Source organism: Amblyomma americanum, chromosome 9 (genome assembly GCF_052857255.1).
Source record: "Amblyomma americanum isolate KBUSLIRL-KWMA chromosome 9, ASM5285725v1, whole genome shotgun sequence".
Lineage (NCBI taxonomy): Eukaryota > Metazoa > Arthropoda > Arachnida > Ixodida > Ixodidae > Amblyomma > Amblyomma americanum.
The window spans coordinates 104,622,115-104,649,622 of NC_135505.1; the positions used below are offsets into that span (position 1 = coordinate 104,622,115).

Below are 27,508 nucleotides of genomic sequence, written 5' to 3' on the forward strand. Positions count from 1 at the left end.
ACGGTGACGTCATTGCTAAGGCCTCTCTCGCCCCCATTTCGGACCGCATACAAAATTCATTCGTCTTAGTGAGCGGGGACTACAAAAAAGAATTACCACCGTGCCATTTGGCCTATGTACACTAACTAATGAGCAATGCTCTAATGTGACTGGGGCTGCACACTCACCTTTTCCTGGCCGATGAGCAAGTGACTTTCCCTCCTCCAACCCATTCTGCGCCCTCGGTTTCCTCCATTATTGTTGCATTACTTCTTGCGCAGTTTTCATGTAAGGGGGCCGCCAAGTGTGCCCAATTCCTTTGTTCTGTCAGACCTATCATTCTTTAAAGTGCAGTGCTACGGCCATACAGGCTTTCTGAGGATACTGGCGGCCGAGGACCTGTGTTGCTGCGTTCCGGGGTCACTTTGAAGAAATCTTTTCAGGTTCCTGTTTTGCATTTCAGAAAAGACCAATGCGTCGTATATTTTCTGTGGTTTAGACAGAATGGAAATTTTCTCGGAAGCGCGTCGTTACAACGACGCCTCAGCGGCGCAGGGACGGCCTTCCTCTGCCGATGGTACACGTGCAAGTAAAAGCTGCTGCTTAATAGTATTTTGTATATTTTGCAATTTCGTCACGCTGAAATAAATGTTTTATAACCATTCCTCATCTCTGCGCTGCCTTTTGACCGTAGAGTCCACGGTGGGACGGGTTTCGAAGAAGGGGGAGGGGGGGGGGGGCGTTGCGGTGAAACTTAGCTCTCCATAACAGAGAACCCTGCGCACGCCTATGGTTAGGACTATAGTTGCTGAATATCCTGAGGATTGTGGAAAGGCATTTGAATGAAGTTCCCAGTCTTCACGTATTTGTTTTTCGTTAATACGAATTCATGTAACGTCTCCTAAATAAGGCGTAGTCGGTTTCTTTTTTGTGTATTTGTGGCGCTCAGAACGCCGAACTTTTATACAGCTTTCTGCTGAGTCTTGTTATGAACGGAATCCACACCGGCGATTAAAGCGAAGATTCATCGACCGGGATGACCACGTGGTAGCGGCAATTGACCATTTGCGGAAAAGTTTCTGCGCATGCGTGGTGAAGGCGCAGGCAGCGCCCTCTGTGGGCGGTTTGGTTTTTGGTTGGAAAACATAAGCCGGCCGTGCATTCCTGCGCTGTAGTGAGACGACTGATGTGAGCTGTAACTGCCACATAACTGACATGTAACTGCAACGCGTTTTATTTAAGCTTACCACGCGTTTTGCAACAGCGAGACTTGTACGTATAATAAAGGCCGCGACGAGATACAAGGCGCAAAAGACGAACCCGTAGATGGGGCCAGTAATGCGTACATTCCGCACGTTTCGAAACGGGTGTTGCTGCTTTATTTCGCGCTTACTGCCAAGTACACACTGCTCGGTCGTTCTAGAAGAGTTTTTCCACCGACGCAGGAAAACCGGATATATACTGGTATGAACATTCACCATAAATGTTACAATGTGCTACCTGAACAGCGGGAGCACGGCCGAGCGCAACTTCGCCTATATCCGCGCATTCTAACGCTCCCGCGGCCCGTTAACACGCAAAGCAACGCTCTGCCGTATCAGCACGAGCCGGGATGGATATAGTACAACGGGTCCTTTCCTAACAAGCTAAGTGTGCCCTGAGGCAAAAGGTGTTGTGTTAAGTTAGCAGAAACTCCTGCCCTATCAAGGAAGCGCGAACGTAAACGCCTGTGCGCATTAGGAAAGTGCATCCCATTATACTGTCACACTAGCCCGCGCATAGGCGCACGTTCATGGACATTTTCACTTGGTCATTCGGCGTTCCGTTGAGAGTGCAGGTGTTGCCACACGGTCGCTTTTCAGGCTACAACGCGCAAACTCTTTGCGCCACCCCGTTTCTAAAAACCGAAATGGGATGTTCTCCTCTTCCATCATACTATTTCGTTAGCAGACACACGTTTCCGGCAAATAAACAACACTAAAACACCGAAACAAGCGCACGTGAACGGCTGAACGCTGCCTTGCGCATGCTTGCTCGAGAGCTCCTTTCCAACCAAAAGTGCCGGAGGAGCTTCTCTGTTTGCACGACAGGCGGCGCTCGCTTTTCCGCAAATGGTCAATTTCGACTGATCGTTGACGCACGGGACCCCTGCGAAAAAAAGATGCCTACTGGGGAAGCAGCCGCTGGAATCTTTCCCACGCTCTCGAAAAGGGGGAGATGACCTTTTTTTTTTGTCTGCAGTTCCTCACAAGACGCAACCGATGGTGTGCAGTGGAAGGAGGAAGCGGTCAACGGCGCTTTCCTTGACTGACAGCATCGGACGAAGTAGCAGCGAACCTCCGTATCCTCGTCGCCTATTTCCACGGGGCTCCGCGGGCTATGTGCGGCTAATCTTCCGATCTGTGTCTCGTGTGGTGAAAGGGGCGGAGACTCAGTGTATTTAACGAGCGTCATGAGTACTAATGATCGCTCTGGGCCTTGGCGACAAGGCTCATCCAGTCGCTCGAAGCTATGAACTTTTAATTTGTGGCTGTTTGTTCTTTCTTTCGTTAAACACGTAAATAAGTTTCCCTAGGTGCCAGTAAACGTGTTTGTGTTTATCGTTCCCAAATCTAAGCTTCCATCTTTCCTCATCCCTTCACCGGCCAAACAACGCTACCCTGCATCAAAACAACTGGCCATGCTACCCGGCCCCTAACAACTGGTGGCTGCGGTGGGATACTGCTGCCCGACTTATAACAGTCTGCAAACTTATACAGTACTCTTGAGTGCAAAATCGTTGGAAATCTCCGCCTACTATGTCTCGTGTTTTGATCTGTATGTTTGCATATGCTCATTGCAGTACTCACCATGCAGCAGACACAAACGCAAACAGCTTAGCAGCAAAAAAACTAATTGCCGAACCAAGCGCCCTCGGGTAGCGAAGTGCTGCAATATCCTCGTAGCGGGTCATGGTAGTAGATCGCGGTATGCTGCAACTCGCAAATAATATCGCAGCAACGTTTAATTGTGTTAACACGTTTTGCACACATTAGTGGGATTAGCAGCCAATTATCGCTCCCATCATTCCCATTATCATTCTCCACAAATTTTTCACCTTGTCTGTGTTGGAAAAAAAATCCGACTGACAAAGCTTATTTTAAGCACAAGAGTATTATGCGGTTTGAATCACCATGTGTTTCAGAAAAAACGAGCAGCAGTGAGCACACAAGTAATATTTTATTAGCACCAACCATGAATCAAGCTCATATTAGAAAGTGCACAAGAGGAACAATAAAGGAGAGCCTGTCAACGTGCTTGATGTAGCGTGCTCATGTGCAGAGTTCGTTCTGTTAGTTCTTCGCCTGTGCTCCACAAGCACGAACCAGGCGCACATTCGCAGTCAACGCTCATCGTGACAAAGATATATTATACAAGAATAAAATGTCTCAAATGTACATATATACATCCTTATGCGCGCGCCTCAACTCTGTACAGTACATTGATCTGCCAGTCAATGAAGATAGGCTCCAGGATCTGATGCTTTGATCATGTAGTTGACATCTGGTCGCACAAGGGCATTCATTTTCGTATGAGGACAAGAAAAAAAACGGCATTATGGCAGATTATGCGAAGCAAGGTGTTTCATAACACGGCATAGTTCACATACAACATTAAAAAACACTTAACAGAGATCAATCACTGCACAAGGTAGTCTTCTAGAGCAGTGTCTGTTATTGCCGCTGGAGCCAGCAAGTAGTCTTCAAGGCACATTTAAGGGTTACCTCAGCAGAAGAGTTGCACTAACGAAATAGAGTTCATTATACTAAAGGATGACAGTGCACAACACGAGCGAAAAGCATAAAAAAACATGATCTCTGCTTCATTTTTCCTAGGTGCTGCGTTGTTATGAAAAAATAATTCATTTTTCGGTATTTCAGCAACGGGTTGGCACGGTCACGTTTAATGATTGAACCCTTCACTGTGGCTTCCCTCATAGCCTGAGTCGCTTTGGGACGTTAAACCCCCATAAACCATAAAGCATGTTTAATGAATACTAGATTTATACTTACTAGCTAATATTTGGAGGACACCGGTAAATATCCCGGCGTTTATGTGCGCATGCCCAGTAGTTGGTTTACCCAGGAGTACGGCGCTGGCACAGCAACTTGATAAGCTCCGGGTGCCCAGCATGAGCGCTTTTGCCTATAAACTCATCGCGTTTGCTGCTTAGGATACCCGGTAAAAAAGAAGACCTGTTTTTTAGCCACGAAGACGCCTAATATTATCATCGTCCGCTCCGTCTGTGACCCGAAAGCAGGTGCTGAATCAAGACCTCGAAAAACTTTTTTGATCAGACATTCTATAAACTATTGTTATATTGCCCATTTTCTTGCACTAACTGTCCCGCCTTATGGCTGGGAATTTGGTGCAATAGGGAGAAGAAAATGAAAAATACCATAGACGTAGGATAACGCGCCGCAGAAAGCCTGGGCATAAATGTGTAGCTTTCAGCCACAGTTATGTCTTCGCATCTGGTGTGCCCGAATAACCACGTCTTTATGAGCATCAGCCGGTGATGATCGCTTCAGCGGTGACATGTAAGCTGGGACGTGCCGATTCACAGGAAACGAGGACGCACGGCAGTTTCTACATATTACTGTTGTGTGCTGCTTTCAGGCGTAATGCCATTTGGACAAGTCCCAGGTGACGCAGCAGGGAAAATATCCTTATGAAGCGCCTCAACCAACAGTTTCTCTTCCAATACATTATGCACGTGGGAGCGGGATTACCAGTTAATGTCCATAGCCATGGCCCACTGCAGACGAGAACGGCAGCAGACATCGGGTTTGACACGGGAAGGACTGCACCGCCTGTCGTTGTAAGTGCAGAAAGGGGCTTTGCAGCGTAGAAGAGACATGTCATGAGCATGAACGTCTGTCATCGCCATGTGTTCTCCAAGCTGAAAAAATTTCTGGCCATCGTTCGTAATTAGTACTGCGATGCTGGGTTCTTTAAGGCTACGTGCCCGTTAAAAGTGATATATACTCTGTAGGTCTTTGACTTATATTTGTTCGAATGCTCACATCAAGGAACGCTTGCTTTTAACTAAACCTACATCTGACTCAGCATGGTACAGGACATGGATGACCATTTTGGCAACAATGTACATCTCTAAGGTTCACACATGAACAGGCACAGCGCGTTGGAATGTCCTGTAGGAACCGTCCGCACAGCAGTTGACGTCACGGCGCATGGTTGGGCCCTCGATGTGCATGACGGGCATACATGCCATTAAATGTACATCTGGGCCGCGTGAGACCAAGTGACTGGCTCCGTCCAGGAAGACCAGGCCGAGCGATGTGACGTGGCCATGTTGGGCTCTGTGGGGAATGACGTCAGCAGCACCGGCGACGAGCACAGCGCCCCGAGACTGACGTAGCGGCAGGCCTTGCTTATGGTGCGCTTGACGAGCTTCTTCGATGAGGTTTTCTGCACGAGACGAAAACAGAGAAAAATAGAGGAACAACATTATTACAGGAAGCCACCAAGAGGTTAACGAATCTGGGAGCCATTTGGCAAGAGTCGAAAGCCTTTCCAGGGTTAGCCACGTATAGTCGTGAACATGTCGTCACTGACAAACTCTGGACGCCTGCACACAACTACATTTGACGATACTGACGGCAGGCTTCCCAACAAATATGCCAGATGTCAGGTGAGTAGCCGAGTCGATGCCCGTTCGACGATATTTGAAACTAACGCTCCAGGAGGCCAAACGTGCAGCCCCCATGAGCCAACAATCGCCGTTGAATTAGTAGCAGTTAAAAAGTGCAGGTTTACACATTGTTATACGCTTAACACTGACACTTTCTGGGAGTGCCAAAGGCTTCAGACGTCCGGCAATTTCTAAAGCCCCCCCCCCGTCTCGCGGGCAAGCTACGTCACAACGTCACATTTCCTTGTCTTCTCCTCTGTGCAGTTTTTTGAATTTCTTATCAGCGCAAAAACTTCTTTACCATTTCTTTACACAAACTATAGCTCCCGCAAAAGCTTGTTACTTCTCAAATACCAGGAAAGTCAAGTTACGATTATGAAAACAGTCTCAGGAATCAAAGTCGATACATGTATAAATTTCCGCCAAATAGATCATGTTTCGAGTATGCGGGAAACTCGGAACCCGTGGTGCACACTAATGCACATGAAGTTTGAAATGTCAGCGTACTTTTCAATGGCTCCCGTAACGGAGACAGTGCGGTGTGAAACGAAGGTGTGATGCTCGAGCTACGTACTTGTACGTCATTTGACCAAGTTAAGCTCATTCCTACAGACTTACTAAGCCTCTGGGTTGAGGAATGATCTACGACAAAAGGACACTCCCGCTTTCATTAGCACATACTATAGGCAGAAGGAGTCACTAGAGTCTGCCGTACAGCACAGCAACGGAGCCCCAGAATCATTCCAATAGACACAACCCGGCGTGCACAACGAAAGCAAAGGCTTTACCTCAGTGCTTTTGCGCTCCTTATCCATGACTGTGAGCGCCCGTGAAAGCCACTGCAACCGCTTCTAGACACCGCCCTTGCAAATGTGCGCCCAAGTTCTCCCCGGAGCATCCAATACATGCAGGTGAGCTGGTCGCGACAAGATTATACGGCGCCATTTACACGGCGGCAACAAGTTTACACGGCGCCTTTTGCTTTTGGAGCTGCGCCCGCTTTCCGGAGACCTCATTTCGGGAACGTGAACGGACTGTTTACCGCGCCGGCCGGGCGTCAAGGTCGCATTCGAGGCTTCGCCGACCTTGACACCTGCAGAGTCACGATTCAGCCTCGCACACTCTCTCCTGTATGCATAAGCACAAGTTCCCACTCTCCGCGAAGCGGAGAACCTCTGCTCTCACCCGCATCTCTCTCCCAAATTCTTCAGCGTTACAGAATTCCGAAATCCGGCAAAGTAATTTGGCCTGGGATGACCACTGAGCATTCTCGACTGACGCAGCTTCGCTAGAACAAACTCAAGGAAAAACGCGCTGAGCGCCTCGCTCTCGCACAACCTGTACAGCCGTGTCCGAACGAGGAACACGTGACCTCCATTAATCTTGTCTCCAGCGAAGTTCGGACGTTCTATTGCCCCCCCCCCCCCGCCCCCCCCCCCCCCCCCCGCTTTCCCACTGATCGCAGGTCGACAGATGGTTTATGGGCGCCTACTTCTTCGATGCAGCTCGACGGTTGAAACGTATCGAAACGGCTCGGTTCTGTATAAATGGTTGAACCGCGCAGGTCTTGACGCGCAAACGGATGAAATATGGGCCAGAGTATGTCGGCTACAAAACGAGGCAAAGTTCTAATCGGTCATGGCATGTGTCCACATATGGTACGATTTCTCTAGTGACAGGTGTTCCAGATTATTGCGTCAATTCATGTCAGACATATGGGCCCGGTAAAAAAAAGGAAACAGTAGAAATTGATCCCCTTCACGGGCGTTAATCAAGGTCGGTTCACCTTAACAACACAAAATAAGTAATTTACTATGAATCCATATGCCTCAAAAATCTAAAAATCTATAAACAATTGATTTGATGGTAAAAGAAGTCATATTAAGTCTTCAATGCATAACTAATAAACATACTTTCATAAACGTACTGCGTTATGTTCCAAATATTCGCACCTATTGCGCAGATGAGATTTGCCCTGCAGTGGCACCAGTGGGCTTCCGCTGCTGCTGGCGACAATTGATACACCGTCGATTCTTATTCATTGACAAAAATCATTGAATGCTTTCAAAAGAATGCTTGAATGCATGCATGCCTTTTAGTAGAACAACGCTGTGATTCCATCGTCAGCCGACGTCAGTGACTGATCGAAGCAACAAGAGCTGGCCAGTGAGATACCTGCGCTAGGTCTTGGCATGTAGAGCGGCCCCCTTTGTAGGGGAAAAAAAAACGGTAAAGGATGGAATGTCCAATTGCCTGATAAACGGCTACGGACACAGCAGCGATGGCGATATCTCTCTAGGACAGAGAGGAAAAACAAGATACAAAGCGTGCACAAATACAGGTAAGTGAGAGACACTGCGGTAGTAGTGCCTGCGACGGTGGGGAGTCGGCGGACTCTGCGATGCGTGCATGCGACGTAGGGAACCGTGGGAAACACAGCATGAGAAATACTATACGCCTTCGACCGAGAGGCCCTCCGGAAGCGAGGCAGACGACGAGGAGCGGAGAGGGAGGAGCCAGGGACGGGGTCCAGAAGACAATGGTTGCCAATGAGACGAACACCGCGGGCAGCGTGCACGGTTGATAAGGAAGTCGCACTTGTAGACACGTTCAGCCCATTGACCACGCGACCAGCCCGCGCTCAACGGAGGCTCAAGGACACAAAACGCGGCGGCCGCGTGCTATCCCCTTCGAGTTAGACGAATAGCTTATTGATAGGCAAATGTTAAAGAAGATTTGTTGGTAAATATTATATCCACATCAAACAACTTATAAAACATTAAACATCATGAAAAAGTTTATGCATAAAAATTCTTCGAATTTATTAAATTGAGTGCTAATAACACTGGCCGTAACTAAAAGAGGCTATAAACGTTTTATGGCGTTTAAATGCTCGTAACATTTATTCTGCCGAACAGTAAGGTAATTTATACCACTAGACTTTAGAATATGATTTATACTACAAGCGATGACGTACAGATGAGGTACACGAGTGACGGGCGTTTCACTTGACGGCTGTTTAATGAAAAACCCAACCAAACGCGAGGCTAGTGAGATCAGTTGACCCCAAACGACAGCCGGGAAAGTAACGCGAGCCGCCTGCTGCGGACAGAACAAAATAATGCGCCTGTTCAAGTTCGGTTGTAGTGCGGAAATGGTGTGAATTTCGCTTTTATATAAAGGGTCGTGCAAAATATACTTTCGCCCGCCATGCTTGCGTGAATACAATGGTATACAATCTCGACCGCGCATAGCAATGATCGTGTTTGAACCCGGCATCGTAGTACGCCTTCAAATGCGAGTTTAGGACTTCCTATTTTCTTTGAGTTAACTTTCAGGTCCTTTTATACACCAACCACTTTTCGACAATACACCTTCCAGTCGCCAGGCAGCAAACTAGTTTTACCGCGCGTGTCATGTATCTTGCACCGTCACGATAGCAGCATTGGGCTAATACCCTCTCAACGAAAAGGACATCCGCTTTAAGAGCCAGAGCAGCGTGGTTAGCACAATCGCTTGTCCAACGAGTCGCGGGTTCGATGTCATGCTCAGCTGCCCTCTGAGACTTTGCGAGCAGCCTGTTTCCCAAAGAATGTTATACAGTCAGTATACAGTGGTTATACTTGCAGCTTCGTGTAGTAAAAGCAGTTTGTTTTTCTCCAGGCTTCTTACGCTTCTCCCTGTTCCTGCAGCGAAAATCAAGCTAATGCAGGTGCTCCATCAATAAAAAAAGAGGTTCACATGGTTCATCCGCCTCGAGACTACCTGTAATGTCGCACCCATTTGGTAGTTTGGTGGTTAGTATAGTCTGAGGGAAGTCAAGAAAAAAGCAGCCTTTCCCGGTCAAAGGGACCCCTTCAAGACAATGGCGTCGGCCGGTTCTCATGAACATGAGCGTGACAATGCAAAGAGTGCACGGCGTAACTATGCAGTGAGGAGACTAACCCCAAAAATTCAGGAAGGGGACTACCCTCTTTCACCTGCCACTACCTACATTGCCACACTAGCAGGTTCATGATAACTGGACGACACTATTGGGTGGGAGGGGCACTTTGACTGGGAAAGGCAGCTTTTTTCTTGATTAGACTACATCTTTTTTTTTTTTTGCAGTTAAAAGATTCCGCCGCGCATGTTCCAGCCTGCTCCTGCCAACGAAACTAAATGGCACGCTATACAAATACCTTTGATTTCATTCCCTGCGCGAGAAAGGAATAAAAATACAGCAGAGTTTAGTCCTCCAGGGACTGACTGCATTGCCACGTCCATTAGTTACACAAAGAGCAATCGTTACTCCTTCAGAGGCTAACAGGAAAGAGGTGTCAGCCGTTCATAACCTCCCGATTGACTTACCCGCTATTCCGCAGAATTAAATTCCGAAGCTAGTCCCATTATCTTCATTATTTACTCACAGAGCGCTAGCCCATCGTTGCTTCTGACCTTCGGGCCGGCCGTCGAGCGAGGGAGGGACACATGAAAGACGTACTGAAGGTCGAATAACATTCGCGTCAAACGTCCTCTGTTCATTGTGATTTTAGGATGGTGAACACCTGCGTGCCGAGCGTACAGGGAACGGCTAAATGGAACTGCGCAGTGACCATGAACCGTGCCAGATGTTGAGTGCCGTTGTTTATAACGAAGGTTCTAATAAAAATTCAGTACTGGTCGCATTACTGGAGACAACTAACCTAAGAATATGTGTCTGAATGCAGTCAGATTATCCAGTTTCCTTTTTCTGTTGCGCTTAGTTTTCTTCTGCAGTACTTTGAACGGCCTTAGATATCTCCCTGTTGAATGCCCTGTTAAGCACTGAAAGTCAAGGTATATGTATGTGCTGCTCTCTCTATATAAACCGCCTCAATCCCATCTCATTGAAAGAGAATGAAATCATCGGTCTGTGGCTATATGTATCGGCAGCCTTGAAGGCATACAAAGCTCTGTTTGATATCCTAACGGCGTCGAGTTTACGCCAACCATTGTGACATTGGAGCCTGCGCTTCCTTACCTGGCGTCCTTGCTCCTCATTCTCTCCCTCTTCCCCTCTGGCATCGCATCAATCATCCCTTTCTTTCGTGCAGGGTGACCCATCGTGACACAAATCTGGTTAAATTAATCGCATCAAGTTCCTCTGCCTTTATCTCGCTACGCTCTTTTCTAACGATTAGGTTCTTATACTCCACTGCATTATAACTAGTTCTTCTGTAATGGAGCTGCAATGGAACTGCTGAATTCTGTTGAAGTAATACTCCTCTCCCCTATGTGTACACATTTAATACCTGCACTTCATAACAGCAATACCCCAGGATAGTTTATACTATGGGGCCTCTTTGAGCCCTAATTCTATGCTTCATAGATTTGTAAGTGTGAATGTCTCCAATAAACCAGAAGCTTGAACGAAAACGACTGCTTTGTGAGCAAAGCGGGCGCAAAGGTGGTAGAACCCAGAGGTATAAAAGTGGGGAGGACGCGAGTGCCCGAAGCGTTTTCTACATCTCTGCAAACTTCGGAACGACTGACGACGCAAGAAAGAGTGGCGACGAGCCAAGAGAAAAGAAAAGACAACGCCGGACTAGCGCTGGTCAACCCATATAATATGTGCCAGTAAAAGGGTTTAACGGCGAGCCATTGCCTGACCCTACTTAAAGAAAGAGTGCAAAATCGCAGAGCCAGCATCCATTGTTACTCTATACAGGTTTTCAATGGGCAATCTCTTGTTTACCCACAGTGCTAGCTTTTCTTGGGGTTTTTATTTCTTTATTTCACCTTCATTGAGTAATTCTTAACAGGAAGTTGTATTTTCTGTATTATAAAAGTCGCCCACACCGACGTCAGGTGTAGGATAAAACAACAGCAACCGCAAAGCTAAAACAAACACTAGGCCTGTTCACACAGTCAGTGTACGTGTTCGTTCAGCAACAGAGAAAAAGGCACGCTCTCATCTGTTCTATTTACATACCTTGTCTTTCAGGTTGACTGTGCGTCAAGCTCATCCACTGGTGCCGCTTGGCATTGTGGGAGACGAGTTTGACTGCAACGCAGAGCATGCGACGAGACTTTCAAAGGTCGTGTCAAGGACGGATAATGAAATCCCGTTTCACTGAGACCACGTTGGCCGAGTTTGTTTTCCTACTTCATTCTTTTTCTCGCCGTATTTGCAACGTGCAGAAAATATACGCGTTTTAATCATCTGAACAAGCAGAATGTATTTGTACAGGGTGGAAAAGCACGGCGTTCGTCGGTACGCCTTGCACAACCAGTTGAGTGCACACGCGATACTACTACTACTGCGAGACGTGGTTATACTAATATATCGAGAAATCAGTGAATGTTTACTAACACGGGGAAAAACCATCACTGACCGCAACTTTAGTACGTGGTAAAGATTATACCGACCCTGGAAAGAACCCCTGATGACGACGTGTGCTTCGTATTCAGAAAGGAAGTGAAACCGAGGCATAGAATAAAAAAAGCCTAAGCGGTATTGCTATGCCGATATTGTTCTTAGGCTCACTTAACAGGACTCATGTTAGTTGTTCTCAGAATTGTATAGCGATATACAGTTGTATATAGAGCCTGCGTTTGAAATTCCTATAGTCAGGTGCATTCGAACGGCCGTTGACCTTTTTAGGGTTGTACAGCTTGATGATGGCCGATGTAAACATGTTATTCCCTGACCCAATCAACGGCTAGTGCTATCTTCACTAAAAAGAGCAGCAGCACACAAACACACAAAAGGGGAGTTCAGTGATCTGTAAACATCAAGGTGTGGAACGGACGAAATTTTAAAATGTTGCATACTGAAATGCATTTTTGGAATGCGTTTTTTTTTTTCAAGAAGGAGAAAAGCTCTAAACAACACCAGCCGCGTACTGGATTGGCGACGTCTTCAATGAAGACGAAGTCCATTTCTTTCAGATGTTTTTATGTCCGAGGATAAAGCCCGAGGTTTATCTTGAGATATATCGTAACGTCCATATATACCGCGTAGTACAGGCTACAAGTTAAGCACAGCGAAACAGCCGCTTTCACAATCCCATGGCGACGTGTGAGGTCCGTGCACAGCCAGCGGAAACGCATTGTAGCTGGTGAGGTTTATACCGAAAACCGGTATGTTCATCGAAAAAAAAAGAACATGCTGAATTTTTTTTTATTTTCAGACACGATAAAACGCGGCCCAAAACTGCGCACCTCTTTTACGCATGCGCTGTGACCTGGCAGGTTCGCTACACTCGCACAGTGAGAGGATTTTTTTTTTTTTACAGCCCTAGAGGCAAACATGGATGTACCAACACAGCTCTCACCCTCACGTTTGCGTTCCGACAACACGGGCTCTTCAGCAGTCCCACAACTGCGCAGCTATTTCTGCGCATGCGTCGTCCTGACCATTCGTATACATGTACAGGGCGGATGCCTGGTTGTTAATTCTTTGTTTTTACTTTTCGTTTCGAATTTCCACCGAGCTATGCGCCCCGCACACAACGGAATGCTGACGTCGCCCTGAAAACGGAGGCTTCGCCAGCTGTTTTTGCAGCGCGCCGTCGCCACTGTGGAGGATTCAATTTACACTAGTTTCGCGGCTTCGAAAGCAAAAAGTCAAAACATGGCTCTCCAGATCAGAGGAAATAAAAAGCCCGCATCGAAGTGCATTTTTTTGCGTCGCACGTACATAGAGTTGTTTCCGAGAGCAGTTTCGTGCAGCTCAACATCGGGAATGCCTGCGGCCTTGAGATTTCGAGCGCAGCATTCGCGGATTTGCCAAGGAATGGCTCAGCGTTCGTAGTAGGTGAGAAACTTTAGTGAAAAAACAACAACAAAGAGAGTGAAATAGCGGAAAATAAATTCGCAAGGAGCGCAGGATTTCACAGCTTGTTGGAATATAAAAACGGTTGTTTGTGCAACAATTCGCTGCGTTATTTTACACTATTGGTGAGCATCCTCCGAGGGGCGCAGTGTAGGAAATGCCGATGACCTTAGCACTTGCCCCTCTGCTAATGAATAGTGCCGCATTTGTTTTTAGCGAAAAACTTAAGCCAGCAAAACGAATGGAAAAAACACCGCATACAAACTTTGTAGGGAGCGGAAGAAATGATATATAGCTCACTCCGTGGCAGTCAATAGAGAACTGCGGTTATATAGTCCGAGCTCGAGGCGCACGTGCGGTTCATGATGATGATGTCCTCAGGCTGAATGTCACGTACCCACGGCGGGGGATTGGCCAGGGCAAGTGCGGTTCCGAGGCTGTTTATTTTTTTATCTTCTTCAGTACGATGAAGCTGACTGCTGACTACACCAAAGCCAGAGGTTGCCGTTTTTAACTATCACACGAACCGCAGCGATGGCCTAGTCGTCTGAGCATCCGCCTCGCATGCGGGAGGTGCGGGGTTCGATCCCCAGTGCCGCCGGGTACCCACCGGTGATACAGTGAGTACACGCTTTCATTCCCCTGCCTGGAGTTCGGCTTCTTTAGGGTGAAATGGTTTCGAAATGGATCTTTGACCCCACCTTGATTTAGAGAAAAACCTTGTATCATGGCGCTCTTTGGCCACAGATGCCCTTGCGTCATAAAAATGTATCATGATCATTTTTAACTATCACAGGCACTCAGTCATTGGTATTGAGAATGTTTTCCTCTTAAATGTCCCCCCCTGAAGTCTTAATTTCTCCGGAAAGTGCTAGTTCACGCCTGTTAAAGGATCATTTCCTATTTCCAGGGCTTCGGGCTAATCAGCCCCACGCTGATTGGTCAGCATGCTGTGATGTCACGCACGACGGTACTGCAATGCGCGAGCTAATAGACCGAACAAGTCGCGCGCATTCTGCTAGGAAGTAAGAGAAATTATAATGAACCGACAGTATTGCATCCACCAGAACACGCAGCTGTCGCTGAATCCAGCACTACGCAGTGGAAACCCTCCTGCAAGTCTCTTGCGCAACACTGCGAACTGAAAACCTTGCCATAAGTGAGAGCATCGAAGGAATTCATTAAACCCGACCGCAGGAGTGAAATGACGAGGAGAATGAGAATGGAGTGAAGTGAATTTCGCAGATTCTCCCAGGCCGCGAATAACAGTTCGTCAGTATGCCTCGAGGGAAAATTGTATAATAGCTGTATGTTACCGGTACTCACACATAGGGAAGATGGTTTGTGGTTTATGGGGTTTTAACGTCCCAAAGCTGCTCAGGCTATGAGGGACGCCGTAGTGAAGGACTCCGGAAATTTCGACCACCTGGGGTTCTTTAACGTGCACTGACATCGCACAGTACACGGGCCTCTAGAATTTCGCCTCCATCGAAAGTCGACCGCCGCGGCCGGGATCGAACCCGCGTCTTTCGGTCCAGCAGCCGAGCGCCATAACCACTCAGCCACCGCGGCGGCACACAAAGGGAAGAAGCGTGGAGGAAAATGCTAAAGAAAAGGGCAGAACTTGCATTGAGGATAGCGCAGCGAGCAATGGAAAAGAAAATGATAGGCGTTAGGTTAAGCGACAGGAAGAAAGTTGAGTGGGTGAGGGAACAAACGCAGGTTAATCGCATCTCGGCAGGAATCACGGGCATGTAGGCAGGGCATGTTATCTGAAGGCAAGATAACCGATCGTCCCTTAAGGTAACAGAGTGGATTCCAAAAGAGGACAAGCGTAGAGGGGGGCGGCAGAAGGTTAGGTGGGTGGATGAGATTAGGAAGTTTGCAGGCATAGGGCGGGCGCAGCTGGCACAGGACAGGGTTAATTGGAGAGACATGGGAGAGGCAGTTTCCCTGCAGTGGGTGTAGCCAGGCTGATAATGATGATGATAAAAATGGATGGTCTTGCTTATTACTTTGTTCATATTCATATGCAAAGCCAAACATCATAACCTTGGTTTCTACCTTCCTTTCTCTGACTATAGTCGGATACAACTTAAGAAGGCAGCGGATTTTCCCCGTGAAAGGACCCCTTTCCAGCCAATGGCGTCGGTCAATTCTCATGACCCTGCTAGTGTGACAATGCAGGGAGCGGCGCCACAATAGAGAAAGGGTCTATCCTGGACCATAGAGGGAACGGATTATCCCCTTTCATCTACCATTCTCTGCATCGTTACACTGCAGCGGGATCATGAGAATCGGCCGACGCCATTGGCTGGAAAGGGGCCCTTTTACGGGGTAAAAACGCTGCATCCTCGAGTTGTATTCGATTATAGTACATTTTCATGCACTGCCATAAAACCATGGACGTGACAAACGCTGAGAACCTTGAATGAGGGATTATGCGCACGTACAACCACCACGTGCATATATCAACATGTACAGACACACGCACATACGTACGCACATACACTGCCATATAAACGGTCGCACGTGTACGCGGCTGACAAAAAGGGCATCATTTCGACCGTGTCGTGACGGGCTAGCGTTCCCATTTCCAGAGCCCCACATGTCCCAAGAGTACGCATACTCCGGAAAGGCTGACAGCGTGCCCTTGGCCCGTCAACCTGCGGGCTTTGCCTGCATGTACAGAATACGAACGGGCTGCGAGTTCCTGGCATCCTCCTGTCCGGAGTACGTGCGTCACGCAGTTCCGAAAGCCCGGGGAATCAATAAGCGCGCCGAATTTGAGAACTCGTACAGACGCACTGTCTAGTTGGAAAAGTGAAAAAAAAATATTGTACCTACTCAAATGGAACACAGGCGGCCTGTATCTTCAGTCACAATCATCTCGGTACAGAGGAAGGAAAAAAGGACAGTAGAGGCGGTGACGTCACTTTTGTTGAGGTCGCAAGTGTATATACTACTCCGACATAGCAACTACAACGTCGTTTCCGGCAACTGCGAAGAACTCTCGGACAACGTGGCCTCCAGAAACGTGACGATATTTTCCGGGCAGGCTCCCATCGTATTTCAGTGTCTATTTTACCGCTGTCCAAAACTGCCACCAGCTGGAGCTGCTGTCGGTGCTGCCGCAGCAAATAAGAATCAGTTTGTGGCATTTCCTAAGCGCGCCGGATCAAGATGGCCAACCCAAGTGACCTCCACCTTCTTCCAGGCCGCGGCACTTGAAGGGCGCCTCCTGTAGTTTCCTTTCTCCATAGAATTAACAGCTCGTGGCATTCTTTCAGGACATTGACCAGCTACGAGACCTTAGCGTTCAGTGTGTACTTTAATCTTAGAGCTTAGGTGATGAGCTTGGTCAGCTACCAAGCATAACGCCAAGGCGGTGACGCTCAGTAGGCGGCCCGACTCACCATGGCCAGAGATCGCCGTAAGAGATTGCCGTAGATACACCGATAGATAAATAGAACATATACTGCTCGATGGATCGAATAACGATTGGCTGACAAAATGGTTGACTCTCATATCGATTCATACAGAGATAAAGAGGCTGGCACGGAGGAGTTACAAATGAATTGATTAATTTTGTAACTGATTGATTTATTGATGTATTGATATTGTAGTCATCGATGTATTTATTGATAATGCCGTTATCGAAGCATTTATTGATAATGTAGTCATTGATTTATTCATTGATTAATGCAGTTATTGATTGATTGATGACATTCGAAACTTCGCTCGTTCTGCCTGCCGCAAAGAGAAGGCGAGGCTTGCTGCAAAAAGAAGGTTATTCCTTCTTTCGCCTGTTGCCAGGAAAGGCTCCTGAAGCGCGTTTAGCACAGTGTCCAGCACTGATGAGGGACGTGACTGTGCTAGCGCCCCGGCCTCAGCTGCGACAAAAATGGAGCGAGCGATAAGCACGGCTGTTGCAACCAGTGACTGCAACTGGCAATTGCCTCAACCTAGTTGATTCTGCTACAGGGTAACCCAATTCTGTGTCACGCACCGGCCGTTTCCAGTTGTACAACGTAGACTCGCAGCCGCATTGGCACTCTGGACGGCTGAAGTATTTACGTGTCTACGAGTTTTTGGTTTCTTTTCATCTCTTTTCTTTTGCCAATTGGCTGTAATACAACTGTAGTACACTGCCGCGAATTATTGCGCTGTGTCGTGTCCCACAAATGATTGGCACATACGAGCGTTACGTTTGAGCATGTCACAGCAACTGTTCTTGCGCTGCTGCCTATTTTATTATCGAGAGCAAACAGCGCTGACCTGCACATTTTATATAATAGTATTTTTGAGGTAAAGAGAAATCTTTTTCGGCATAGTAATACCAGTGTTCGCGGACGCAAAAAATATAAAGGATCGGGCGAATCATGTTAAATAGTAAAGGGGTTGACTAAATTATAATACTTAAATTTTAACTATTACTGATCGGCGATTGTAATTACACATTTGTAACCGGCAGTTAGTGATAGCGATATCAGTTTTTAGAATTTCGAAACGCGATTATGGAGGAAAAACGCTAAGGCGCCCGTGTGCTGTGCGATGTCAGTGCACGTTAAAGATCCCCAGGTGGTCGAAATTATTCCGGAGCCCTCCACTACGGACCTATTTGTTCCTCTGTTCTTTCACTCCCTCCTTTATCCCTTCCCTTACGGCGCGGTTCAGGTGTCCAACGATATATGAGACAAATACTGCGCCATTTCCTTTCCACCAAAAACCAATTATTATTATTATTATTACCCTCGCCGCTGTGGCTGAACCAATTTTGGCTACATCGTGCCAGAACACATGCGCGTTCGGAAAGCATGCAGGCAAAGCAACCCCTGCAGTGCGCTTAACTCGTGGAAATAGGGAAATTTCGTTAGCCAAGTTTTGTTTAATTATATTATATTGTAAGAACGCTATGACCTCATGGTTATACTTTATCATGCTTAGCCACACGTTCCCGGCACGTGTGCGTGAATGGAGAATGAATGGAGTGGGGTCCAAGAGTTTCTAAATGATATGACATAGGTTCTGGAAATTTGCGGGAAAAATGAGAATTAGGAACTGAAGTTCTCAGTTCATCAATTTCCTTTCGAGTAGACATACAACCTCTGCTGTAGTGGCACAGGCTTAAGGCTACAACGCTTGACGAGGCCTCTTCTACCTGCATTTCAGCGTAGTGCGGTACACTGTTTGGTGAGAACGCGTAATTTTTTTATTTAATTACCCGTTTGCGAAATTCCCCGAATTGCCTGATCTGCGGAATGTTCGCTCAGGACGTCACGCTTCAGGTTTGTCAGGATAGCCGTTATCTTCCAACCACCACTCATCTGCGACCTGATGGGACATGGAGTGACCACATCATTTCGCCACCCCATAGCTTAGAACCGTGACTACGCTAACAGCTTCTATCGCATCCAAATTTTCTTTTTCGGGCCTTCAAGAAAATCGCCCAGCGAAGCAATGTAGAAAAAACTTTTATGTCGAGTATGTAACGCCTCGAAGGCGGAAGTAGGTCGCGACAGTGACACTTGACTAGTGTGTTTTGTCTGCCATTTTTTTTTACTTTTTTTTGCCAGGATGTTTATCAGTCAGACATAGCCGGTGCCGATAACACTGCATGCATCAATGAAGAAGTAATATAAAGCAGACCCTCTCAAGCACCTCTTATCCACATCCTTTCCGCGATGTATCGGTTCGAACTCCACATTCCCCCCAACAACCAAGCGCAGAACCTTATCGCGATCTCCGGTGTAGATAAAACGATGGATTGAAGTGCAGAGGAATATGCCGTCACTCCTTATCATTGAAGACGCGTCGACCGACCATCACTGTTCGTAAACAGTCCTACGCCGTTATCTGCGAAAGGACTTTGCACATGCCCTCCAAAATACTTGATTTCTTCCGTTGGAGGGAACAGTCTTGTCATCCGCACGCCCTCTAGGGACGCGGCGGCGGGCCTTCGAACGATGATATGGAAATGGGGTCAGCGTGTGCAGCTGCCGACTGAGGTCACTGAACACTGGCTTCTTGTCCCGATATTTTTTCTTTTTTCAGAGAGAAAAGCTGCGGCAGAGATTAGAATATGGAAGGGAATATGGTCATTCAGCGACGATAAGCTATCTCCAAGCGGGGCAACGTGGCTTCCAATGAACACGCGGCTGTCAGATGCGCAGTACAACAGTGCAGTCGTCTTTGGGAGCTCGCTGGCGTAACGGTTCGAAAATGGAACGCACGCTCTGCGACTGCGACAGGTGTTTCTAGATGGAATTATTCCTCCTTACCTCAGTTCATCTGGCCTCTCGTGACTGAAACGCAGTATAGCGTACTTCAATTATTATAGGGGAACCAGGGACAACTCCATCCACTTATATGTCATTTGATTTTTCTTTTGCTTTTGTACCAAATTTCAGCTCGACAGCAAAAGACCTACTGATTGCCGAGAAATTCTTCGCGCCACGTGACTGAAACTAGTGATGTTAATGGTGACGTCGAAAATAATATGGACTCCGATTACGCCGACGAATAAAACTAATGCAGCGAATGTCCGGACCCCGTAGAGTATCTTTTTTGGTCAAGTAACAGGTCCTTCAGCCGAACAGCAGCCGAGGTTCTTTAGGTATGTCTGTCGGGCGGCCGAGTCTCTCACAGCCGCACTGCCCGAGGTCGAAGTCACTAAGACACAGGCCTCCCGTATTTGCGAGCTCCTCGCTTTCCAGGGGGCTGCACCTGAGCAGCTCGAACGGAGCAGGCGGGTGCGGTGGCGAGATTTGACGTCTAGCACTCTTCCACCAGACGTTCGCGACTTCGGCTGGCTGCGAGGCTGGAGGGACTTGCCCACGGGAGTCCGTGTCGCAGCGTGGGGCATAGCCCCTTGTTCGCGGTGTCCTCAGTGTGGCAGCACTGAAACCCTACAGCATGCCATGTTTGAGTGCGTGGTAGCTAGAACGTTTTGGCGGCTCATGTCGCGTATGTTTTTTGTCACCCTGAACTACCGCACCCGGCCACGTGAGGCCCGTTTCACATGCATGCGACTGGACCGAAAATATTCGGTGAGTCGGTGTAGCCGCAGTGCGATTTTCGGTCACTGCTTTCACATGCAACACCGACACACCGAATTCGGTTGGAGCGACACACAGGGTTGCTTGATGCATGCATAGGCAACCGTTGATTAATTGCAATATTAAAACAGCAGGGTGTGTGTCGACGTTGTTATTTTTATGCGTGTTTTTAGTTATGACAAAACCTTTCACATGTTTTCGATGGAATAAATGATTTTGTATTAATCAACAATTACGTTGCTGCGCTGCTTGAAACTTCCGGTACTGAACTTCCGGCGGCGGTGGCACGTGACCACACGTTAAGATGTTCCCCATTGGTCAGTCGCAGAGCGAACAAACCGACGCTGCGACTGAATTCCAACTGGGTGGAACTCGATCGCAAGCCGTCTGCGACTAGACCGACGGCCCTCCCCAGTCGCATACCGACAGAATTCGCAGTGTCGCAGGCGAAAATCGCATGCATGTGAAACGGGCCTGAGTCGTTTGTGCGGCTTCTGCTCTGTGTGGGTGCGTTTGTTTTGTGGCGGCAGAGAGGCGTGGCTTCCTTGCAGGGTCGACCCCAGCGGTCCATGTTCCCATTGTTGCTGAGGGTGAGAGCGCGCCTGTTCGAACAGGCATGCTTAGACTGGGTCACCCTCGATGAGGAAGAATTCCTGCGCCGATGGAGCACCGGGTTCATCAACACAAGCAGGGGCCGCGTCACCGTGCAGCTCCTGCCATACTGAGTGTGCCGTGAGCTCTTTGTGTGCGGCGATTGTGAGCGGTGTGTTGTGCGTGCATGCCCCGCGTGCTTCCCCCCGCGCGTATGGACCCTCTTTTGAACTCTTTTGGACATTCATGGCTTTTGTATTTGTGCATTTTTGCATAAGTAGGTTGATGCTAGTCGCTAAAGCATGTCATTAGTTTTGGTTGGGCGACATTAGTCGCCGTTCTGTGCCTTTGTTTTTTGCGAGGGATACCAGTCCCTTTCAGGCCCGTCGTAAATAAACTTCTCTTCAATCTGTTACGGGTCCAACTGGACTTATTTTTGGAAATGTGGCGGAGAGTTTGAAGGATGCTTCACTCCCGCCACCGGTCGGCCCGGTTTTGCACTACCTCATGGGATCGGCCTTGTCTTTAGCGCGTCTTTACTATTAGGTCTCTCTATACGATCTTTCAACTCTCCTACTATTTGCACGTGGTAGCGATTGTGGCTCGTCTTGAGCCAGTGAGCAGGCCTGTGCCCTTTCCTTTTCTTTTTTTCCTGGCAGCAACAGACAGACGAAGAAATGAATGTTCGCGTGGTCTAGCCTCCGAGATATGGATAGAAGAATACTGACGGTATTCCTGTTTGTTAGCGAAAAGGAAGCCTCGACGCAGCTTCCTTTGGTATGCCCTAAGTTGAAATGTTCCAATCAATCCTCGTCACGGCAACTGTTAGCTTTCAAGCCCTTCTCTGATGAGATGGCCGGATTGGGCTGGTCGGTTGCTCGTCGCGAGCGGTGAATGATGATGGTACGTTGGCCGGTGATCGAATATACACGGCGGTTAGTAGCACGAAGAGCTGTCAGGTCTTCGCTCGTCTGGCGACACGTTGCCGGTTGGGGCAGCAATTCCAACTTCTAAGGCAAAACTTATTTATTAAAGACGTGACCAAATTACACGGCAGTTTAAAAGCGGCTGAGACCGAGACTCGGGGCGCTCTTCCAGTCTTTGTTTCCAGCGGGTTTTAACCCCTTCGCTAATTGGGCGGAGCTTTACTAAACCGGCTTTCGCCCAATTCGAACCAATAGCAGTGCAATGGCACCGTACATGCAAGTGGGCGGAGCCCAGGGCTCACCAGAGCCCGACCCAGTGGACTCGGCGCCTCCTGGAATGTGCAGGGCACGCGGTTTCGCGTACGCGGCTCACTGCATGTGCATTTCATCGAGGCGCCACGCATCGGCTTTGTCGTCTCCGCCGACAGCAAAAGGAATTTCTTCAGCGGGAAAAGGCCGTCGGCCCCCGGCGACTCTGACAAGGCAGTTCGGGGTCCTTCTCCCCATTTCCCACGGCTTCGGGCAGCGTCCGGAATGCGCGATGCACTGTCAGTACTGTAGTACCCCTCGTGCACGGCCGGTCAGCAGGGGATGAGTCGGTGCGCCAGAGCCGAAAGGATTAGCGCGGGTAGCTGGCATCGAGGCACCCTAAGCGCGGGCGTGGCGCCTCTCAGTAAATTCCCTCTACTTCAAAAGGGAGGATTGTTGGGCCAGTTGGTTCATGATTCAAGTTGGTTCATGATTCCCTCTATTTCACACTTAGCAGACCGCTCCAGGAAAACGTGCGGGGGGGGGGGGGGGGGGGGGGATGAGGAGTGGGACGACCCATCGGCGCCGTTTGCTTCTAAATTAACACCCTACTTGTGGAAACGGCCGACGGCGGCTATACCTGCGTTTAATTTTTTATGTGTGATTTTTTTAGCTCTTGAAAGCTGCGTTTACAGTGGAAGAAACGTCTATGAATAAAATGGTGCAAGAAATAGATAAAGGCCGACATTAATGTGTCGTCAGTACTCTGTTGAGGTGCCGATGCACCCGGAGCGACACTTTAACTGTAACGTGGTACGATTGTGTCACGATTGTTCTTTCGACGATGGGTTGTTCGCAACCGACGAAGTTCATAGCTATGACCTAAATACCATTGGAAAGATTCGCAGACTTAGTTCATCTAATACAGAGTGTTGATATATGCAATTTGAACCCGATGGCAAAAGAAATCAAATAACTGCGAAGGCCGCGCTCTGCTAGCGTATAATCGAATTGTGCCAGAGTTTATCAGGAAAATTTGAGGTTAAGTCAGCGTAAAACGAGCACATTCCAGGTCATCATATTACGCCGGCAGGGCATCTATCTCACTCAATTAATGCTGTCAGGTAGACCGGGAGTTCAGCCCACAAGATCACGAATCAGTTGCACAATGCACTGTGTGGATTGTTAAAAGAGGTCATTGCCGGACACTACTCGAGCTTCGAAATCACACAGATATGCGAAGATAATCGTTTATAGAGCAGGTTTGAAGTGACTCCATTAAGTAGCGCGAGCAGCCTCTAAAAAGAAATGAACGCGTCGTCGCGCAAACGCTTGCGAAGTGGGCGCGTGTTAATTTGAAATCGTCTAATGCGAACTTCCGGTTCTAAAATTCATTATCTAATGTGTTAAAAGGATCTTGTTCAATCAGATTCTGCGTAATCAGCACAAACATCCAGCCTTCGTGTTCGAAGTACGAAGAGTCCTGTCCAAATCTTCTATTCTAGATATATTACCTATCTCCGGGTACAACAATCAGTGCCCATAATACGTGATAGTGACCCTTTGCGAGATTAAAAAAAGGCGCGCAGATAAGTTCAACTTTCATTACCTTTGTTCTTCAGAGAAACATACTGCGACAACAACACGACTGCCGCAGACATGACGTAGAACATTCCTCGATCATATCATGTTTAGCCGGTCTTTGACAGCGGAATCACTGACGAATCGCCTGGCCTGATGAGTCGCAAACAGCATTCATGCGGGCAGAATATTCCCCTGAGGGGGGGGAGGGAGCATAATGCCCATACTTCATTGACGTCCGACCCTATCCATGGCGCGTTTAATTCATTTCGCCTACACTTATCAGATAATGAACATTCCCATTAACGGAGTAACGCCAATATTTAGCCTGTCAGTGGCAAACAACACATGTCCAGAGGGATCTCAGGGGCCTTTTTTTTACACTTGAGCGCGCCCTCTTTTTTGGTAAGAAAAAAAATTCCAGGGATATTCCGAGACGGAGCCATTTGGTGAGAAAAGCAGTGTTCGCCAAACTTTCAACTGCTCGCTGTTCAACAGACCTGTCGTCAGGCACACGTGTAACTCCTTGGTTGCTTCTCTGAAGAGCAGGCGCTCAGATGTCTTCATTTAGGGGTACCTTCAAAAGTTAATCTAAATATCAAATAAGCGTTTGGAAATATCCCATCGTTAAGCTTCCCTTAGTAGGGGCTGTGCCACTGCAATGGAAAGCTAAGGAATTTTCTCGTAGACTTGGCTGGCCTTGAAGATCGATTACATACCAAATACCTGACATCCGCGTCGGCGCTTGCTAGTTAGAGCATTCAAGCAGACTCTTAATTGTTACTCAAGTCTATTCCAGGCAGGCGACTACGAATAAAAACTGCAATATTCTCACTCATTTCACTTTAATGTTTGCATAACTCGGTCTTGACTCACCCGCAAATCTCAAGCCTCTCAGAACGAAGCTAGCAGAGAGACTTGCCCCCGATGAGTCGATGGTCCCGAGCTCGACACCTCGTAACAGGATGAGTTTTGCTCCTTTTTTCAAAGAATAAACAAATATGTGTGATATTTGTAATTCTTCGCTTTATTTGAGCTATCGCATGGCTGAGATGGGATGGAGTTAAGCTCTATTAGTCTCGTTTGAGAAGACAGGCTATTCCTGTAATGGAAGTTTGGAAAACATAGCGCGAGAAGATGACGCCGAAGAGCAAGATCTCGATTTTCGCGCTTAATTTTCCAAACATTTATCAACTCTAACTTGCCCAGTTTGGCACTTTCGTGCAGTTCCTGTTATCTCTAAGCATTCTGGTTGACGCCAGAAGTGCTCTGTATTGTGTTTTACAACGGTTAGCTCCAGCTTTGGTCACGCGGGCGCTTACCTTTACTGTTAACAAAAGCGTCCGCATGTCAAGTACGTGTAAACATGCAGGAACGACTAGCCATGAGCGGATCCCGCGCCGACAACTTTATCTTTCGCCGATAGAGGTCCCGGGCATATTATCACTGCACAAACCAGATTGCCTCTGTGCACGAGAAAGATGAGATGCGAGTGCTCATATACATTACCCTAATTTAACAACCAGTAACTGACCTCGTCCCAAACACGTTGTGATTATGCTTCCCCTTGAAGGCTGATGAATGATAACACCACTGGCTGCTGATATTCGTATTCTCAGTGGACCTTCGTTCATAGCGGTACCACATCAACGAGAATGTGAGCAAGGGCTTCGATATTCGAAGGCAGGGTACTGCGACTACGTGCCACATTATGAGAACCAACACAAACGAAAGGATAGGGTTTCACTACTGTTATCCCCGTTATCAACGTATCACCCCAAATAAAAACAGCCTCTGGGATGTGGTCCAGATCTGCTGTGCTAGTTGCCAAGGACACGCGTTTCGCAATGCCTACTGATAACTATCGGTGACCTCTGACAGCAGTGGGTGGGGACTCTCGGTAGCCCTAGAACGTCCGAAATGCACTGCGATGGACTTCCTGGCAGTGCCGCGAGTAATACAAGATGCTCATATGTGAACGTCGCCGACAGGACGCGCGCAAATACGCAGTCGTTTGCAGTGAAGCTGCTGCTAATGGCAGAAACAGGGAGTGGGGATTATATGCCTTGTCGATAGCTACCCAATCATTTTAAACAATCCTAAGAGTGAACATAGTCGCCTGCACATAGACGGTCAGGAGGCCCTGTCTACACACGTACGCCTTAAAGATAAGGAGAGACTGTTGAAACTTTACTGCTTTTCAATTCTTTAAAGATAGGGTACGCGAAGAACAGTCCGGGCACGAACGCATCTTACACTTGTTACCAATATGCCTTGTTGAAGTCACCCCTTGCTGTCGTCCTTTACTGGACATACACTCGAATTCTTTCGTTGATGCTGTTGCAAAACTTTCTCAGCTCAAGGTATTAAATGAAAGAAGGAAAGAAAAAGAAGTTAATTGCTTCGAAACTCGCCCTTCTGAAAACTACCGCATTATAGTTACGCGCGTATGCGAACTGAGTTGTTGCGAGACGCAAAGAAACTACTAACTACAATCGCTGAGCGTCACAGACGGCGCGTACGCACGCCTGCTGGCTGTGGGATCAGGAAGAGCAGTCAAGGAACTAGCACCATAAAACAGGCCTACTACATGGGCTGGCTCTTCGCTATGTAAACCACTCTGAAACTGTGAACCATGTGCTGGACGACGTTAAAAACTTCACTCACCCTTGTGGTCTCCTCGAAGCGGACAGACTTCTTGTCCTTGGCCGTAGTCGACGTGGGCGTTTTCCGCATCGACGAGCGCGTCACGAGCGACTCCTCGGCCGTCGACTTGGAGCGGACTCCGAACACCAGCCCCAGCCTCCGGGCCACCTTGGCGAGCCTCTGGCGGACCTGCATGTCGTCGACGTCCTCAGTCGTTTCACTGCGGACTTGAGGCGGTGGTCCAGCACTGCTCTTCTGACGGGCGACAGACAACTGCCGGGAGACCGACGCGGAGCGCGTCTTCTTGGGCGCGAAGATAACGACCCGTCCGCGGTTCATGATCACCACGCGATAAGGCCCTCCGTAATACGGGGCTCTTCAACTGTGCTAGATAAGAAAAAGAGAGAGAACGAACAATGGAAACAGAGGCGGCGGGCGTGAAACGCAGGCGGGCAGTCTCGGCGTCGCGACAATCGTCGTCTGCTGCGGCGCGCGCGGTCGTACGGTATTTACTTTCGCTGTTAGGCTTAGCCGCCTGCGTGCCTGACTGCCTTGTCTGCCCGCCGTTGTTGTCCCCGCGTTCAACGACTGCGCCGGCCTGTTTTGTACCGCGCGCCTCGGATGGCGCGGCTTGGCGACAGGTGGCTCCACCATCTCGTCAGCGGTAGACCACACGGAAGAACACACGCGCGGTTTCAGTTTCGGCACAGTTGTTGGCGCTGTTTCCTGCGCGCGCGCGCCGTAGTAATATAACAAATAATACCGCGCACATGTAGACGGCTAGAACGGTGCGGAGGATGTTCGGAAAAGGTTTGATTTCCTGCGAAGCGCCTCTCATTAAAGTTTCCATGCTGCGTACGTTTTGATTAATTTGTTTTGTTCATTTCCTTTTTGCCGTTAACGTAGGACATTCGGCGAAAGCGCAGCGACCTGTACCACATTTTTTTCAGCACTGAAGGGAACTTAAAAATACAGCGCTGCTATG

General features: G+C 48.2%; 1 protein-coding gene across 2 annotated transcripts; it reads right to left on the minus strand.

Moving 5' to 3' along the window:
• Positions 1–3,178: 3,178 nt before the first annotated feature.
• On the minus strand, positions 3,179–27,158 carry LOC144103944 (uncharacterized). Of its 2 annotated transcripts, XM_077636665.1 has the most exons (3): positions 26,545–27,158; positions 11,628–11,699; positions 3,179–5,451 (listed from the first exon to the last, which is right to left on the minus strand). In XM_077636665.1, the coding sequence occupies exons 1-2, from the start codon at positions 26,860–26,862 to the stop codon at positions 11,658–11,660; spliced, it is 360 nt and encodes a 119-aa protein (XP_077492791.1). In that variant the 5' UTR covers positions 26,863–27,158; the 3' UTR covers positions 3,179–5,451; positions 11,628–11,657. The 2 variants fall into 2 exon arrangements, with proteins under 2 accessions (XP_077492791.1, XP_077492790.1); XM_077636664.1 differs by lacking the exon at positions 11,628–11,699 and having other exon boundaries at positions 26,545–27,114.
• Between the last annotated feature and the right edge of the window lie 350 nt (positions 27,159–27,508).

Coding starts and splice junctions, on each gene's coding strand:
- LOC144103944 (XM_077636664.1), bottom strand. CDS start 26,862: ATGAACCGCGGACGGGTCGTTATCTTCGCGCCCAAGAAGACGCGCTCC. Junction 5,452..26,544: donor GCTTCGAGGAGACCACAAGG/GTGAGTGAAGTT, acceptor CGTCTCGTGCAG/AAAACCTCATCGAAGAAGCT.